General features: G+C 40.6%; 2 protein-coding genes across 9 annotated transcripts; one reads left to right on the forward strand and one right to left on the reverse strand.

Moving 5' to 3' along the window:
- The first annotated feature begins 120 nt into the window (after positions 1-120).
- On the forward strand, positions 121-8,455 carry LOC133483108 (neuritin-like). The gene is made up of 3 exons (XM_061783772.1): positions 121-1,038; positions 4,365-4,521; positions 5,349-8,455. Exons 1-3 carry the CDS (start codon positions 987-989, stop codon positions 5,581-5,583), a joined length of 444 nt encoding a protein of 147 aa, XP_061639756.1. The 5' UTR covers positions 121-986; the 3' UTR covers positions 5,584-8,455.
- A 434-nt stretch (positions 8,456-8,889) lies between these two features.
- On the reverse strand, positions 8,890-14,053 carry sys1 (SYS1 golgi trafficking protein). Of its 8 annotated transcripts, none has more exons than XM_061783769.1 (5): positions 13,907-14,053; positions 11,107-11,193; positions 10,949-11,004; positions 10,799-10,866; positions 8,890-10,689 (listed from the first exon to the last, which is right to left on the reverse strand). In XM_061783769.1, exons 2-5 carry the CDS (start codon positions 11,108-11,110, stop codon positions 10,449-10,451), a joined length of 369 nt encoding a protein of 122 aa, XP_061639753.1. In that variant the 5' UTR covers positions 11,111-11,193; positions 13,907-14,053; the 3' UTR covers positions 8,890-10,448. The 8 variants fall into 8 exon arrangements, with proteins under 8 accessions (XP_061639753.1, XP_061639751.1, XP_061639755.1 ...); XM_061783767.1 differs by lacking the exon at positions 13,907-14,053 and adding an exon at positions 13,509-13,650; XM_061783771.1 differs by lacking the exon at positions 13,907-14,053 and adding an exon at positions 13,414-13,526.
- Positions 14,054-17,484: the final 3,431 nt, after the last annotated feature.

Here is a 17,484-nt window from a genome sequence, read left to right on the forward strand (position 1 = left end):
ATTGTTTGTGTGTGAATGTCAGAGACTGGACAGGATATGGGTATACATTAATGGATCTTCTCATGAGAATGCTGTGAAGTTATCATTATGAGACAAATTAATCCTCACTACACTATGTGCCTTATCTGTGTGTCCCATTTCACAGGACTCCACAAAGCCCCAAAGTTAGGATTACAATTAGAATTTTTATTGTCATTGCACAGTGTAAAACAAATTTGAAGAAGTGAGAAATTACATACATAGTGATTATAAAAAAAATAAATAAAAAAAAATCAATAAATACAAATATACATTTTCCCCTTAAAGTAACATTTCATATATAGTGGGGTGATGGCAGCTGCAATTTGAACAAACTGTTTTTCTGAAGGTTGGTAGAGGCTTCCTCTTGGACCCTCGGCGGGGTCTGCAGCAGACTCTTTATTGGGGGGGTTCAAACACCTTTTTGAGAATAAAAAATGTGACCCAAAAAATCCAGACTTTTTCTGTTTTGTTTTATGGCATATTACGGGCATTGTCTTTGCAGGTTTTAGCAGTCTTTTGATCTATTATTCACACATCCTGCATGGAGATAAGCAGATGAAAAGGATTGGTACAGAATCAACATCATAGTGCCTAATTTTGGATGCATCAAGGTTGCAGGAGGGAGCCTCCTCTTGGATCGGGAGGGAAGGATGGAGGAGGGAGGGAACTGTCGGGCTCTGAGCTGGGGGCAATGAGCTCGGCGCCCGCGGGAGGGGGGAGACAACGTCATCTCGACCGGAGCAGGGACGGACTTTATGCACACACCCACCGAGTGTTTCTTTATCCCATCCCATTTTATTTATTTATTTATTTTACTTATGCACGACTCGTCTAAAATATAGGCAGCTAATTCACCCAGCGCCTTTTTTTTAGTCCAGTTTCATCAGCAAGCTTTTTTTTTTTTTTTTTTTTTTTTTTTATCCGATTTACGATCGCCTCCCCGCTCTTGAGTGAAATGGGATGACATGGAATTGTTCACGTCGACCAAGATCGGGGAAATCCTCGGCATTGCCTTAGGTAAGACATCTCCAGCTACCTCTACAATGTGTGTTTTTTAATTTTATTTTATTTTTTAAATCTCCCTGCATGCAGCCGTAAGTGTGACATCCGCGCTGTACCCGCCTGATGGGAATACACGCAAAGAGCGAGACGGGCTCCTAATGTGTGTTCATAGGAACGTTAGCAGTCAATGCTAAAGTTTCCTAAATGGAAGTTAGCGATTGCTTCTTGATAGGTGGCCCTTTTGCAACATAAATAAATAAATAAAAGATGTCGTGTGGCGGGTGAGTGAAGTTCAAACAGAAGAAGCCCAACTGGCCGATTTAATTCAAGAAACGCTAGTCCTAAATTAGTAGAATGATTTCTGTATGGGATCTACACAAGTGTCATGTGGAGATGTGGATCACATTAGGAAAGCATTCAAAGGTCAGCCAACCTATACAGTCCGATATAGCCGATTGTCCGTTATATTGAAGCAATTTTGAAAATTTTTAGGCCAGATGCACCCATATTACTGTACAGTAAAAATGTATTGTTTTGTAGGTTTTTACGTGGCCTAAAATGCCCAGCACCGTACAAAGTTATTGTAAAGAAAATCCATCCATCCATCCATCCATCCATTTTCTGAGCCGCTTCTCCTCACTAGGGTGGCGGGAGTGCTGGAGCCTATCCCAGCTATCATCGGGCAGGAGGCGGGGTACACCCTGAACTGGTTGCCAGCCAATCGCAGGGCACATACAAACAAACAACCATTCGCACTCACATTCACACCTACGGGCAATTTAGAGTCGTCAATTAACCTACCATGCATGTTTTGGGGATGTGGGAGGAAACCGGAGTGACTGGAGAAAACCCACACAGGCACGGGGAGAACATGCAAACTCCACACAGGCGGGGCCAGGGATTGAACCATGGTCCTCAGAACTGTGAGGCAGGCGCTCTAACCAGTCGTCCACCGTGCCGACTGTAAAGAAAATGAATAAGTAATATATTTTTTTTTTCAAACTTGAAAATGTTTGAAAATTTCACATTTTATCCAGACGTACCACACTGGTGTGCTTGGTCATGGTGACATTGTTGACATAAAGTACCCATCATAGGCGAGTGGCTTACATGAGCCGTGAGGATTTTGTGTGCTTCCTAGTTCTAAATCCATTGCCGAAGGCGAACAGCTTGACATAAAAATGTTAATGTACCAAAAATAGCATGTTCCAGACTCCAGATACTTGTGTTTTGTATTCCTCAGAGTTACAGCTAACACTGCTGCCGTTCCTCTCTCTCTCTCTCTCTCTCTCTCTCTCTCTCTCTCTCCCTCTCTCTCTCTGTGCTCTACACACAATAGACAAAAGATATAACCATCATAACGTGGCCGCCACATCAATGCCCCACATTCAACATGGCCGCCACGTAGGCACGTCTTTTGAAATTTGATCTAGTCATATTGTTCATCTGTGAGCCGGCCATATGTCAGTCCCATTCTCTGCCTGCATCGCACCACAGCGCCAGTAAACAACAGCGGCCAATTCTGGAACTAACAGACTTCGTCAACGGCAGTTTAAGTGACATACGGAAACTATTTTTGGACACATTGTTCGGTCCCGACGGTCCGTTTTATCCGATATCCGTTATATCGGGTGCGTTTTATCGATGTTCCACTGTATAGCACAAAATACACATCGCATAGTCACTCATCTGGAAAGCTAGGTCATGGTGCCTTGCTCAAAGTAATCCGCCATTAGTGCCTAGTACTCTATTCAAGGGAATCAAACCCACATCCTCTCAGTCACCATCCACTATTACAACCACTGAGTCACAGCTGCCTAGCCCCCATGAAACACAACACAGGCATCAAATACAGTACATTGGAAGCTTAGACACAATCCGCCTCTGTTCTAAGGTCAAACTATGACCAAAATGAAAATGCACTTGCAAAGTTTCAAATAATATTTTAGCATTCTACACTTTCCTACAAATGTAATAGGAAAGACCCTGTAAAGTAAATGAATTACTATGCACAACAGCGTGCAGTTAGCTACCTAGGTAGGCCTGCACCCCAAAAATAAATCTGACCTAGATGCCACAGTTGACAGAGCAGCTCGGTGTCGTTATTTAAATTCCCAAGTGGTGAGATGACGCCATGGTCGAAGAAAGCCTCGCAATTACCTGGTGGGATAAGTTCCAGCCACTGCAAGATGTATATTTGAAGCAGGTATATTTTCATGGCCCAAACATGCAGGGATATGTATGTATAGGAAAGTTGCTAGATGAAGTAGCATCCATTTTACAGCAGGGCGTGGTCTCAGCGCATTCAGCGGACACGCCTACAGCCTTTCAAAGTGGGGACAATGGATTGATTTTCCACAATTTTGAAGCCTCATTTAATATCCTTGAGAGACCATGTCTCCCGGCTGGCCTGGGAACGGCTCAGGATCCCCCCGGAAGAGCCGAACAAAGTGGCGAGGGAGAGGGAAGTCTGGGTTTCCCTGCTTAAGCTGCTGCCCTCGCAACTCGAGCCCGGAAAAGCGGAAGAAAATGGATGGATGGATGGTTGGATTTGATATACAAGGTGATTTTTTTTTTTTCAATTATTCAAATTTGGCAGGGTTGTTAACAACACTCGTCTCTTTATTGTGTCATATTTAGAAGACTTTAAATACAGCTAATAGACCCTTCATCCATCCATTTTCTCAAGCGTTTGTCCTCATTAGGGTCACGAGTGAGCTGGAGCAAATACAGACAAAGAAGCTTTCAAATTCACATTCACACCTATGGACAATTTGGATTAGTCTTCAATTAGAGTAGATTGCTCAATTAGCCTAACATGCATATTTCTGGAGGAGTATCCGGCGAACACCCATGCAAACGGGGGGGGAGGGCATGCAAACGCCAACACAGAACCTCTCAACTGCAAGGTAGACATACTAACCACTAATACACGTGCTGTCCGTTAATAATCTGAATACCAAAAAGGTAAAATAAAATGTAGTGATTCTAAGAGGTGCCTCTTATTGTGGCCGTATTGTACCGAGTAGCCAGCACAGAGATTTGTGAATTGCTCTCTCAAGTCACAGTAAGTTCCATTTGTGGTTCTATGGTCATCCCACTTTTTCTCTTTGTCTTCACTGCAACCTTTTGTGGTGACAAAAATGACAACTTAAAAAGACAAAGCAAAATGAGTGTTGTGTGACTTTTATGCGTCATTTTTTTGGTTTGATTTTTGATCAAACTCAGAATTGTACGACTGTCAAGACATTCCGCTGTATTGGGACATTTTTCGCTGCTTTGTAACCTCACTTGATCAGGTTCTCTGTGGTAACAAGATATCACCTGCATGTGTATTTCAGTATTCCTGTCCATCTCCGTGCTGGTCGACGGCACGGCAGACGTGAATTGTGAGCATGTTTACAAAGACTTCTCGAAATGTGTCCTGGAGCTGGGGGAGAGCATGGACAACTATCAGGAGAACGTGACCAGTGAGAGAGGAGTGGAGGCCGTGTGCAGGTGACAACATGAACTATTTAGAAGTGGAAATATATCTTTGTGGAAGGCCAAAATGATGTTCGGAATGACCTGTGAATACAGTTTTCAATATAATGAGGTGTAGAACTGCACAGCATCACACTGAAATCTATTATTATTGTTACCATTTTATTAGCTACTGTACATTAGAATTGCAAATTATGCAATGCAGTCCACTGTGGACTACAATCACTATTTTAAATACTGTATATGTTTTTTTAAATGTCAAACTTTACAAACTGAGAATTATTATCCTGGACAGAGAATTCTTGATACAGCTCCTGTGTTGGATCCCATTAGAGAGCGCAGTTGGGGGGAGAGTGTCTCCATTTCATTTCTATTAGTATGAGCCATGACTGAGCAAAGTAACGCATATGCCGGGAAAGCTCTGCATCTCGTGACAAAGGAAAAGAGCACAGTCCATCATCCGAGAGGAAGAAGACAGATATGAATAGTGTTGAGACACTGAGCCACTCATCTAAATAATTTATGGCTTTGCAGCAGTGGTAATCAAATTCCGGGGACTGTTTTGTCATTGTTATTTCCCTGCACCACCTCGGCATAGCCACTGATTTACACGAGCCTTCTGTTGAATCATTTCCACTTACAATATCTGCGATATTGTTTCTCTCTCGGATGCGGTTGCCATGGTAGTTAAAACTCAATTCGGCTTACTGTGAGCAACTGTATCCATCGCATTTATAGATTATTGGCAAGTAAATGAATCCGTGCAAGCCAGCAGAGATGAATTCTGGGAAATATGGCAGACGACTGGCAGCACTGATCTGATGATGCCTTGTTTGTCACAGCCACTGGGAAGCTTTCCACACGTGTGCCCTGACGGCGCTGTCCGACTGCCAGCAGGAGGTCAGCTCCATCTGGGAGACTCTGAGGCAGGACTCCAGAAAGATGCACTTCCAGGGAAGCTTGTTTGACCTGTGTAGCCCCAGCTCATCTCCGAGCACGAGTTCACCAGTTGTGGCGCTGACCCTGCCCCTCACGGCCATGTTGCTCACCACCGGGCCCAGATGGTCCTTCATGTAAAGGCTGCCGCCGAATCGGGAGTGGAAGGAGATGGGAAGAGTGAGGTCGGTCTTGGGTGCCACCAGGCTCAGTCTTCCCAAGCACAACCTAAAGCCAAGGAATACAAGTATTATTTTGACGCTAGTAGCTGTAGTTAGTCAAACAATCTTGGAAAGCAAAAAGATTTGCCCATCATATTGTCAAAAGGTTTAGTGGTCCCAACAATGAGGTGATTTTAAAGCAATGCTTTGAGGTATTTGTTTTTTAAGACTCCATGTATTATGTGTTGTGGTTCAACATTTGGCAATTGCTTCCTCTAGTTCTGTATGCTCAGTATGACGCAACTGCCACCAACTATTTAGCTTAGCTTTGCACATGTGGTTCATATCAGTGGCTGGCCATGCATTTGATACCGAGGCCTTCAGTGGGGACTTAGACCTAATCCACCTCTTAATACCACCACTATCACGGCAAAATTATAGTAACCATCAATACCAAACATAAATTCAATATAACGGCACACAACTTTGTCATGTACATACATCTGGAGCAGTTAAGAATCAACATACTGAAGATGTAATAAGTTAATAACATGACAAAAACATTCACCAAAGTTTAATCAAATACATCATACTCACCAGAAATTCTGATTATTAAATGTGTGCAGATTACTGCAGACTCGCTTGGTCTGACCAACCAATTAGAGGACAGAAAATGCTAACGTTATTGTGGGCCATGTTGTTTGCCCTTTGAAAAGAATTTGAAATCTGATTGGTAACAAAAACAGTCCTACTGCTGTAATAGAGGTTATAATAACAATAATAATAATAATGTTACATCAGCCAGTAGTACTGATTCTGGAGGCCCTGGGCACATTAGACTGACATGGCAGCACACAGAGGCTGAAATCTGATTGGACAAAAAAAAAAAAAAAAGGAATATCCACATCCAGTACTGGAAGCATTGTAGCCAATAGAAATGCTAGGAAATGAAGAGCACAGACTATTGGGAATCAATTCATACAATTTCATGGAACAAATATTAGCATTTCAGTTGTAAATATAGTTAAGGAATTCTGATAGTGTTTAGGCAGGCAGAGAAGGCCTTGCTGGCTCTGACAGATTACCCCATATACGTCCCATGACGTGATATTTTATCATCAAAAAAGAGATTGAAAAGAAATTCCAGATCCAGGCACTGAAACAGGATAAAATAAATGGCCACCGGCCTTCGTCATAATGGTATTTTATACCAAAACGATAAGTACTGTATAATGCTAAGATATTATTATGAAGTGAGTGAGGTAGAGAAGCTGAGGGGATATGGGACCTACTTCTTCGTGCTAAGCTAACCATTTTGTTGTAACATATTTAGCACTAAGCTGTCACCACTTTAGGTATTTGCCTGGTATTCAAATGAGTGCCCATTCTCACAATGTATGTTAGCAGCATTTTTTGAATGCAATTTAAAATTTGGTGAAATTCGTGTGATTTCAGAAATTTAAGGAGGATTTACTTAAATTTAGTATTAGCATATTAAATATTACCTGTCCTCCTGAATGCTAATTTAAAGTTTAGGTTATCAAATTAATATTGACCTATTGTCACCCAGGGACAAGTGTTAAAGTGAAACAATTATTCTGAAAGAATTGTTTCTGCAAAGGGAGAATCTAATGACGTTAAAATACATAGCAAGTGGGGCCCATCATTTTAAAGTAGTTTAGTCAGGACAATCAAGCTTTTTACAAAATGCTTTTTCACAACACTTCAATCCAATTTGGGTGAAGTTCCATGGTTGCTTCTGAGATGCCAAGAAGTGTTTGATTTAGTGTGACTTTATTATTTTTAAGTTACTTGCTGTCCAGCTTTTTACATAACCAAATAAAATATGTGATAGGCAATAGCAGCTGCTTTTGTAATGCAACAGTATTTTCCAAATACAATTTTTATATAAAGACTGAAGATTTTCAATACATTTCAATCAATTAGTTACAAGATTTAAAATAGGACCAAAACAATATAATATTACTCAATTTAAATATTTGCCTTGCTTACTAATTCAGTTTTTTTAATCCATCCATCCATTTTCCATTCCGCTTATATTTTTCACATAAATGTAAGTATTATGTAAGTATAAGTATCAGTGCTTCAGTTTGGTTCGCATCAACCCAAACTATTTGACACATCTGGTCAATAAACTGTCACAGGTGTTATTTTAATTAGTAAATTTGCATTTGACGAGCCACAGACACCAACAAAAGTCTCATAAAATTCACCAGTAATGAGAAGCAGTATTTATTTTTAATGTCAACATGCTCTCTATACCAATTGTTGATCTTTGTCTCTTTTCCCAGTTACCTCTCTTGTCATATAAATGCATGACTGCTTCGTGACGGTGCTTCAGATCATTGGAGAGTGTGTTGATTTCACCTCGGACAAAGTATACTGATCAATGCATGAAGCTATAAGACATACTCCAAAGCGCATTGGCACCCTTTCTCACATTCATCACCCACCATGTACCCTCCCTTGTCCTCTATTGGCATGATCCTTCTGGTTGTTTCTATTTATTCTCTAATGTTGCGCAGGTGCTAGCATGATGTCATCCATTGTGTCTATGCAGTAGTAAGAAATCCAATTTTCCTCAAGCATGAGCAATATGTAAGGTCACTTCTTCAGAAAGGACTCTTATCCCGCTGTGTGCGCATGAACATTTTTAACATAAAAAAATGATTAGATTCAAATTTAGGGCAAACATATGAATGTAAAACCAAGCTCAATATCTGTTTTTGTTTGCTAGTAGAAAAGCACACTATTTACGAGACCGTATAGGATCCAAGCAATATATAGCAAAGTAATGTGTTTGTAATAAAGCACCAGCACTGTAAAACATACAGGTTGAGTCTGTGATGTCTTCAGGAGAAATAATGCAAAGCAAAGTGATGGAACAGTGGAGGATTGAATCAATGAGCAAGAAATGGGTCACATAGAGTGGAGACTTCTTTTCGATATGACTCATTTACAACAGAGTTTCTGTTTTCAGTCTTCCCTCCAGCAAAGTGTTGGTAATGAGGACCATAACAAGCAGGTTTACACCCATCCGTGTGCTCCCATCTGCTTCTTTCCACCTGGACACTTTCAGTGTAGAGGCAGTGGTGGGAGAAAATGAAGGATCATGACCTGAGGTGGAACCTCTTCAGAGGACCGAAAGCACAATTGCACTTCATCAGTCATTTGAAGACCATAGACAGGCTTTGGCATCTGAAGCACAGACACCAATTATCTTTCACCGTTCCCTGACTAAGAATCACTTTCCTTTCAGCTACTGTGAACTGATGGTGTTTTATTAAAAACACACTTTTTTGGGGGGATTTTACATCACAAGAATAGGTCCATCTCTTAGATACTTTGTTCTCAAATAACATGTAAACCAGAGTTGCTATATCAAGATGCAAGGCAGTATTAGATATTTAAAAATCCTTGTGTTGAGTATAACTTTACGTTAGGGTAGCAATGTAAAAGTAAACTTATGAGGGGGGGGGGAAGGAAGATACAAGTATAATGTTACGAGAATGAAGTTGTAATGCTGCAGTTGCATTAAAAAAATCTGGGGAAAGAAAAAGTTGTTGTTAAGGAGAGAAAAAAAAAATACACAAAAATAAACAACAGTCAGGGACTACCAGTAGCCAATGTCTCTCTCTACAGACCTGGCATGTATTCACGATACTGACATTCTGTTAAATATAATTAAATACGTGTTTAAAAGACTTGCAGTTAGATTGAACAAACCCAACAAAAGAGGTAATATCCAAAACATTCTTTCAACCTTTGTGGAAAAAAGCCCCACATCTTAATGCAGCTTGATCCTTGCGCTCTAAATGGGAATTCATTTGTGTAATATCATTACACCTTTATTATCATAACACATGACTTAATTCTTGTAAAATGACAGCTTTAATCCTGGAAAAAAATGGAAAGCTGTACCGTCAAACCACTTGGTATAGAGAAACTTGAATGATTCATTAAGACAGGGTTTAAAAGCTCCAAATAAGAATGCTAAAAATGTTCTTGAATTATTTGCATCTCACATAAACAGATTTTTCTGATATTGCAGCTCCTCAAAGAGTAACAGCATTTCCTGGAACAGAGACATTCTGCTGTCAGGATACAGCTGGTGGCTGACAAAGCCCTCCTAAGGAGACCGCCATGTTGGCATAACGTATTATGACAAGGGGAGGATGAAGCAAACGCTTGCTGTGTAAAATGCTAAACACATTTGGGAAAAAAAAGTTTTTCAAGCTCAATCTGACCTCAGCCAGAGGGGGTAAGAAGTCTGAAAGTGGAAACCTTTCCTCATACATTCAAATTAAATGATGGGTGGGTGGGGGAACAAAACCGCATTTGTTCGGACATTGAATTAGCGGTAGCTGTAATAGCTTAACTATCATTTTTTTTTATTTTGAGAAAAATAAAAATTGTAATATGTTTACTTCAATGTTTCTTTTCAGCTCAAACCAGTTTGCATAAAGACATTTGACTGAAAGTAGGCTAAGATTTAAAATATATTTACATAAAAAAAGATAACCAAGAAATTAAGCAGTTCACATTCACATGAAGCTCAAAGATGAGATGCAGCCAATTGTCTCTGAGAAGCATTTACAGTTAGCGCGTGTATTAATGGCTGCACAGATAAAAGTGTCCATAGCTTAATGGAGAGTCGTCAATAAATATGGCAGTGCATCTGATGTTAAGCAGATACACAATAATCAGTCCAATGCATGTGCCATGTTTGCGTTCTCTGAGCAGAGGAAGATTATCCTCCTGTGAGAAGCGTTTTTCTAAGGTGTCTCAAACTGTCCATTTTCAGCAGGGTGGCAAGCAAACAATTCAAAGGTTAGACTTGGGTCCAGAATTGACTGGGATGGCCCTGAGCTCAGTCCGCATGCAAAGGTACTCCCCTATTACCGCCATCAACGCCATGCAGGCCAAGTTGACGAGCCACCAGGACAGCGAGGAGGGAAAGTGAGAATTATAGATCCAACAGCTGATCAAATGGAAGAAGTGCACCGTGACGGTGAAGTCCAGGCACTGCTTCCCTCGGCGAATGAAGAACCACAAGCCCAGAGCGCTGCAGCAATAACACATTCATTATTATTTAATACTGAACATACAAAAATACAGTAAGTTCCACATATAGCCACTTATGTTTTTATGATGATATGATTATAAAGCCTCACCAGGTAAGAGAGTTCAAAACGAACGCCATCATTGAGAACCTGCCCTGCATTGATGCAAAACCAAGCATCTGATAAAGATATAAAAATAATGTCACCAGGCATACAAACACAGCAAAAAAATTAAAACGGGTTAAAATAAAGCCCACTGACTTCATAGCTGAAGATCTGGTCCAGTGAACCATGTGTTTGCACCAGACTGTCCACTCCTGCCAACCACAAGCCGAGAAAGCTATAGTAGATGCACTGCATCAACACAATTTGAAACACAATGAGAACAGGGTCCCAGATGTAGCTTCGGAAGTGGCTACCCATTGTGGACTGAAAGTGCAAGTCCAAAGGATGCTTTTAGCTGGCTGTTAGCAGACGTGCCATCCACGGTGTTTCAATTGCAATATCTGGGAAGAAAAAAAAAAACATGTATCAAATAGAGGACCTCATATTTTCATTCTTTTCTTATAAAACTTAATAGACATGAAATGCTATACATCTTTGTGGCACTCAAATACAGATATTAGTTCGATTTGAGAGGAAAATGAGGCATTCACTTAGCAGCCCAGACAGACCTTGTTTACCTTCATGGTCATGTGTCAGACCTTTGAGTAAAAGGAGACCAGCAAAATCCCATCCCTTAACTTTTAAGGATGAAAATATATATATAAAAGACTTTACACCGATTTTATCGGGCTGATCGGTATCGGCCGATATTTAGCATTTTATGCTGCTCGGCTTTAATGTCATAATTCCCCAAAACAATCAATGATGTCATTGATCGGCTCCGCAAAAGACATTTACTCCGCGTCGCCGCACGCACAGTATATTTGAATCCAAAAGCTAGTTTATTTTTAGCCTTGTCGGGTGTCTTTTGACGTAGTATTGGAATATCTGACGGCCAATAAAGTTATTTAAAAAAAATAAAAATAACACATCGGCAGTGTGGAACAGACAACACGTCTGAGACAGACAGTACGTAATGGCCGGATCAAACTACAAGACAAATTTGCTCTTTCACGATTGCACTGTCAGACTACTGTAATAAAATCTTGTATTCCGATACCACCGCATCGCGTTTTTTTTACGATCATTGGGCTTTATCTTGTCAACTCAAATCCGATCAGATACACTCGTTACCGTGGCGACGACAACAAGAGTGGAGCGAGCTGACTATTATAAGGACAAAATGGGGAATCATGCTCTAAAGTTTCGGTGTGGGTGAAGTAATTTAATTAAAAATAAAGTAATTTAATTACAGTAAGTTAGCACCCATTATTTCTGTCATGTAATGTTGGTTTGACCTGACTGATTAGAATACACGATCTGACTAGAGTAGTGATTTCCAACCTTTATGGAGCCAAGGAACATATTTTACAATTGAAAAATCTCACGGCACACCAACAAACAAAAATGTCACAAAAAGTGGATACACTAATTACTGTATGTACTTCCTACCATCTAATATATTTTTTTGAGAAATTAAGTACACAAGTATATAAAGTACTAAAGCAGTATATAAAGCACCCTGCGATTAGCTGGCGACCAGTCCAGAATGTACCTCACCTCCTGCACAAAGTTAGCTGGGATAGTGTCCAGCTCACCTAAGACGCTAATAAGGACAAGTGTGGTATATAAAATGGATGGATGGGTTTAATGTTGTCGTTAGCAGTAGTGTAGAACTGCACTGTATCATAGTGAGACGCGATTCTTTAAACAAATCCACTTCAGTGCCACTACCACCTACATCCACAATAACAATTAGGGATGTCCCGAGCCGATTTTTTAAAATGTATTTTATTTTCATCTGATCGAGATCGGGTGAAAAAGTTCTGTTTTATTAATTTCCTAACATTTTGAATGTCACCAAGTGACAAAATAATCCAGATCTTGCCACATGGAACAGTAGTAGCCTATCTTTAGATTATAAACAAGGTAATTTTTCGGAGTATTTTCAGTACCGGTATAATATAAGTGACCGAAAGTGACACGCAGACTCCGTGTGTTTGTGTGTGCATGCGTGACTCACACGAAAACTGTCTCTGCCCTCCCTGAGCGTGCTTTAAATTGTTTAATGACACTCCAAGTGTAGTTTAGTGTTGGAACACCAGATATTCGGCACATCCCTAATAATAATCATGTCGTATTGACAAATTACTATCGCTCTGCCTCTGGCCTTGAAAATAAGCACATTTTCTAATCTCAGAAAAAGAGGACATTAGGACAATTCGTATTAGTTCTCATACATTAGATTACACGTGTGCCTAATATAGAGGCGACGAGCGAATACATCGATGTTATGGTCGTTGGTATCGTGTTCATTGTCTTACAAACAGTTTAAAGTGTTTGCTTTAAACGAGTTAGGACGGGCAAACACTCGGGGCTAAATTGATAGTGCGGACAAGGCTGAAGCTAGCTAAACTGTAATTAAACGAGTTCAACAATCGGCCAATGCTATATGAGGTAGCAACATACAATACAATACAATGCAATACACATACATTACAATAGAATATAATACAATACGACTGTGTGGCTTTCAGTACGAGTCAATGAGCATATACGTTTTACCACGGTGGTTTAGCCGTACAAAAACACGGACTATCACGACTAGTGGGGTTACTCACTAAGAGAACAACCGGAACACGGAACCGACCTAAACATTGAAACTCGAAAAAACGACCCCCTAAAATAATCCAAGGACTGTCTTTATACTCCTTACAAGTTTGGTAAACTCCAGGCCTGCGTTCCAACCAGACAAATCCTAAAACCACAAGTCAAGTCACAATGCTGAACCGTCACCGTGCATGAACCGGAAAGAAAACTTTGCAGCTGAATAACGTCTTTCACAATAAAACATACCATGAGCCAACGCGTTTCCTGTTTATTCCCTATGTGACGATTTACGGATAATCTAATCTAATCCAATCCAATCCAATTTATTTATAAAGCACATTTAAAAAAACAACACAGTTGACCAAAGTGCTGTACATCAGATGATATAAAATATCACACTGTTTACAAAAACAGAATACAATCACAAAATAAAAATAAAATAATAAATAAATAAATAAATATATATATATATATATATACAAAATGTGAATACCGATCACCCACCCTATTACTATGACCAGGTAACCATTATCCCTGTACTGTAGTCGTCGATGTTGGGGTGTCGAGCATTAAAGTTGGGGAGACTGGTGTGGGTGCGGCGAGACGGTCACAGGCCAATGATGACCCGCAACCGTCCTCCCCACCCTGGCCAACCAGCTCCCCAAAGGATTTGCAAATGTATGTGATGCATTATAACTCCGCGGGGGGGAAGACATGGAGGGTGTCGGAGCACCTGGCCAAGTGTCTTCGCCAGCCGGACACTGCCCTCCCCCCACAGATGGCTGTCTGATGCATTAAACCTGGAGGACCGGCAGGGCAGAGAAGTGGGGCGACTAGACTGGAGACTGTCATAGTCTGTGTTTTGGTTTGGGTTGTGTTTAATTTTGTTCCATGTTTTCCTGTGTTCCATGTTTGTCGTGTGCTCATTTGGTTGTTGTGTCCACCTGTTCTCGTCTACCTTGTGTCGACCAATTAGCTCTCTCCAGCCACTCGTGTCTTCTCCAGGTGTTCCTCGTTGTCTCGTCAATCTGTTTGTATTTAGTTCCCTGGTTTCTTTCAGTTATTGTCGGTTCATTGTCGTTGTCACGTGTCTTTGCAGTATATCATTGTCAGGTGTCATTGTCTCTGTCTGTGCCATGTCATAGTCGCCAGTTGTCGCTCAGTTATTTCATCAGTCATGTCTTTTTTCTTGTTTTGGGTTTACTCAAGGGTTTCTTTGTTACTTTGTGTTTGGACTTTTTGGAATTTAGCATTTGGACTTTTTCATGATCCTTGTTTTCCTTTGTTTTTTGGAATTAAATATAATTTTTATATACTCTTGCAGTACTGCGTTGCTTCCCTGCACTTGGGTCCTCCATGTTTTTGCCTTGCCTTCCTCACCTTCGACCAAACCCCAAACGTGACAAGAGACCAGCGCAGAAGTGCCAGTACCCAGTCCGGCGTCCACCTCATCATGCCTCGTGCCAGCCCCCCAGGGGACATTGAATGAGATGTGAATGTGCACAATGTGCGAAATATGTGCAGTGTGAATAATAAAAATGTGTTAAGTGTGTGAAGTAAGAGGCTAGACTCCTGCAGGCTGGCCCGGCCCGACCGGCGAGAAGACCACCGAGAATCCCCTCCCCCGGCCACCACCGACCACCACCCAGCGATGAGAAAAGGGTACAGAAGGCAGGCCCGTCCTACCATAGGCCCCAAGACAGCCGGGGAGCCCAAACAGCCCAAGCGAGAGAGGGGTGACTCCCAGCACGGCTCCCAGCCCCCCACCCAGAGACCAGGACGAGGCCCACAGAGTGGGGCCAGTGGGCACCTACCCGGTACCCAGGGATGGAGAGTACCCCCGGGAACGGACCAGAGGCCCACACCGCCGATCCAGAAGGATAGGGGTTCAAGAACATGCAAGTGATGCTTTGGCATGAGCAAAAGTCTAAAATGAGAAGATATGATTTGGTCACATTACATTATATTAGATTTCTGTTTCCCATTCTTTCCCAGGCAGACAAGAATCACGCTTCAAGGTTCACCATTTTAATAACAGAGGACCAGTTTTTCTTAAAGTTATCCGTTTGGTTATTACGTCTAGCAGAGATAATTTCAAGTGTTATATACTGTATGACAAAACTTAGCCATTGGTTAATGTTGATAGCTTGTTTATCTTAATAATTGTAATTATATTCTATTTATTATTTTCAATTACTACTTGTATACTTGTGTAATTGACAAATTACCAAATTAAATAAAAAAATGTAACGATTAAATGCAATTGTAGAGTTAGAAAATATCTTGCATGACGCAACAAGCACCATGTTTTTATTGATTTTTGGTTAATATTTTTGACAATTATTACTTTTTGGTGAATATTTGTGACGATTATTGAATTTTTATGAATATGTTTGACAATTAATTTCTCACAGTTTAACCAAAATGCAAGATATCTGCAAGATTTTACCTGTAGTTAGTAGTGGACTCCCATTGCCAACTACTACAGCAATCAGAATGAGAAAAAGTGTTTTCATTGATTTTGGTGAATATTTTTGACAGTTAATTGCACACTGTTTCTCTTAAAATGAAAGATATCTGCAAAGTTTGACCTGTAGTAAGTAGTGGCCTCCCATTGCCAACTACTACAGCAATCAGAATGAGAAAAATTGGTTTTATTGATTGTTATTCATTTCACCACATGTAACTTGTAGACGGTTCCTGGCGAATGTCAGGCGAATATCAAACGTACGGCCGACTTTCTCTCGCTGCGCTGCCAAAGTTGTCGTATCTCTTTTCATTCATAACTATGGCCGCAGCTCGTAGCTGGGTGGTGCGGCGCCTGATGAGTATGCATGGCCTGTGGCAGATATGACGCCATCAAGAAGCGTTTATCGTGATAGGTCGGTAGAGTCCAACGCTATACCTTGGGCCAAATCTATACCTTCTACCTAGTATACAATTTACATGCCGCTTAGTGGACTGTTGAGCATTTGGACCCGTGCTGTTGTGCACCTTTATTGGGATATACAAAATCAGCTGGGATAGGCTCCAGCTCACCCATAAGCATAGTGAATATATAAGCAGTACAGAAAATGGATGGATGGATGAAATTTTTATTTAAATATTACCCGGACATAGACTTTTATGATGGCTACAATGCAACCCCTATAACAGATGATGTCAATTGCCATTATTTCCTATGGACAAAATTAATATAAAATCTAAGAAAATTAAGTGCCCAATATCCTCCTACCAGATCATGATAGTGTATAGGGTCCAATGTACATATAAACTAACAATAGAGAATGTAAGAGACTTTAGCCAACCAGGAACTCCCTAAATACAAGCAGCACATTGACTGTCCGACCAGGGAAAATAACATTTTAGACTACTGCAATACTAGGCAATTAGGTTAATGCAGTGATTTGATTGACACTGTCAGATAATATTACTTTAAGTGGCGGCTGTGGCTCAGTTGGTAGAGCGGGTCAGCCAGTGACCGAAGTGTTGCCGATTTGAGTCCTGGCTCTGACTCTGCTGTTGAAGTGTCCTTGGGCACAACACTGAACCCCAATTTGCTCCCAGCGTACCTAGCAGTGTCTTGCATGGCAACAGCACCCTATGAATGTGTGTGTGATTGAGTGAAAGTGAGGCTTTGTAAAGTGCTTTTGGAACTGTATGGTGTTATATAAGTGCATTCCATTTACCATTTTAACAACATGCTTATTACAATAGTTGTAATGTATATTATACAAAGAAGTTGTAGTTTCTATTGTTTCCCTCCTCTCACTGTGCGAAAATGGTACCCACAATGTTAGAGTAACCTTTCACTATTATTGACCAAAAAACAAATTGCTTATGTTCAATTATAGTCTGATAAGTTTTTTTTTTTTTTTCTTCCAGTTGCAGTGCCACCCATACAAACAGTTGCCATACTTTCATTGACAATCCTTTGATATATATAGAGACAAGGGGCAACTACAGTATATAATGTCATCAGCATAAAATGCTTTAGAACAAAGAAGGTCCATTTATGGACTGATGGATGGATGGGACTGGATATGATGATGAATTTTCAATGAGAACAGATAAGATTTGTG

Source organism: Phyllopteryx taeniolatus, chromosome 9, assembly GCF_024500385.1.
Source record: "Phyllopteryx taeniolatus isolate TA_2022b chromosome 9, UOR_Ptae_1.2, whole genome shotgun sequence".
In the NCBI taxonomy this organism is placed as follows: domain Eukaryota; kingdom Metazoa; phylum Chordata; class Actinopteri; order Syngnathiformes; family Syngnathidae; genus Phyllopteryx; species Phyllopteryx taeniolatus.

Excerpts from the sequence above, each read along its gene's own strand:
- sys1 (XM_061783765.1), bottom strand. The coding sequence starts at position 11,110 with ATGGGTAGCCACTTCCGAAGCTACATCTGGGACCCTGTTCTCATTGTG. Across the intron at positions 10,867-10,948 it reads ACCAGATCTTCAGCTATGAA|ATGCTTGGTTTTGCATCAAT; the intron begins GTCAGTGGGCTT and ends TATCTTTATCAG. Across the intron at positions 10,690-10,798 it reads GTTTTGAACTCTCTTACCTG|CGCTCTGGGCTTGTGGTTCT; the intron begins GTGAGGCTTTAT and ends TTATTGCTGCAG.
- LOC133483108 (XM_061783772.1), top strand. The coding sequence starts at position 987 with ATGGAATTGTTCACGTCGACCAAGATCGGGGAAATCCTCGGCATTGCC. Across the intron at positions 1,039-4,364 it reads AATCCTCGGCATTGCCTTAG|TATTCCTGTCCATCTCCGTG; the intron begins GTAAGACATCTC and ends TGTGTATTTCAG. Across the intron at positions 4,522-5,348 it reads GGAGTGGAGGCCGTGTGCAG|CCACTGGGAAGCTTTCCACA; the intron begins GTGACAACATGA and ends TGTTTGTCACAG.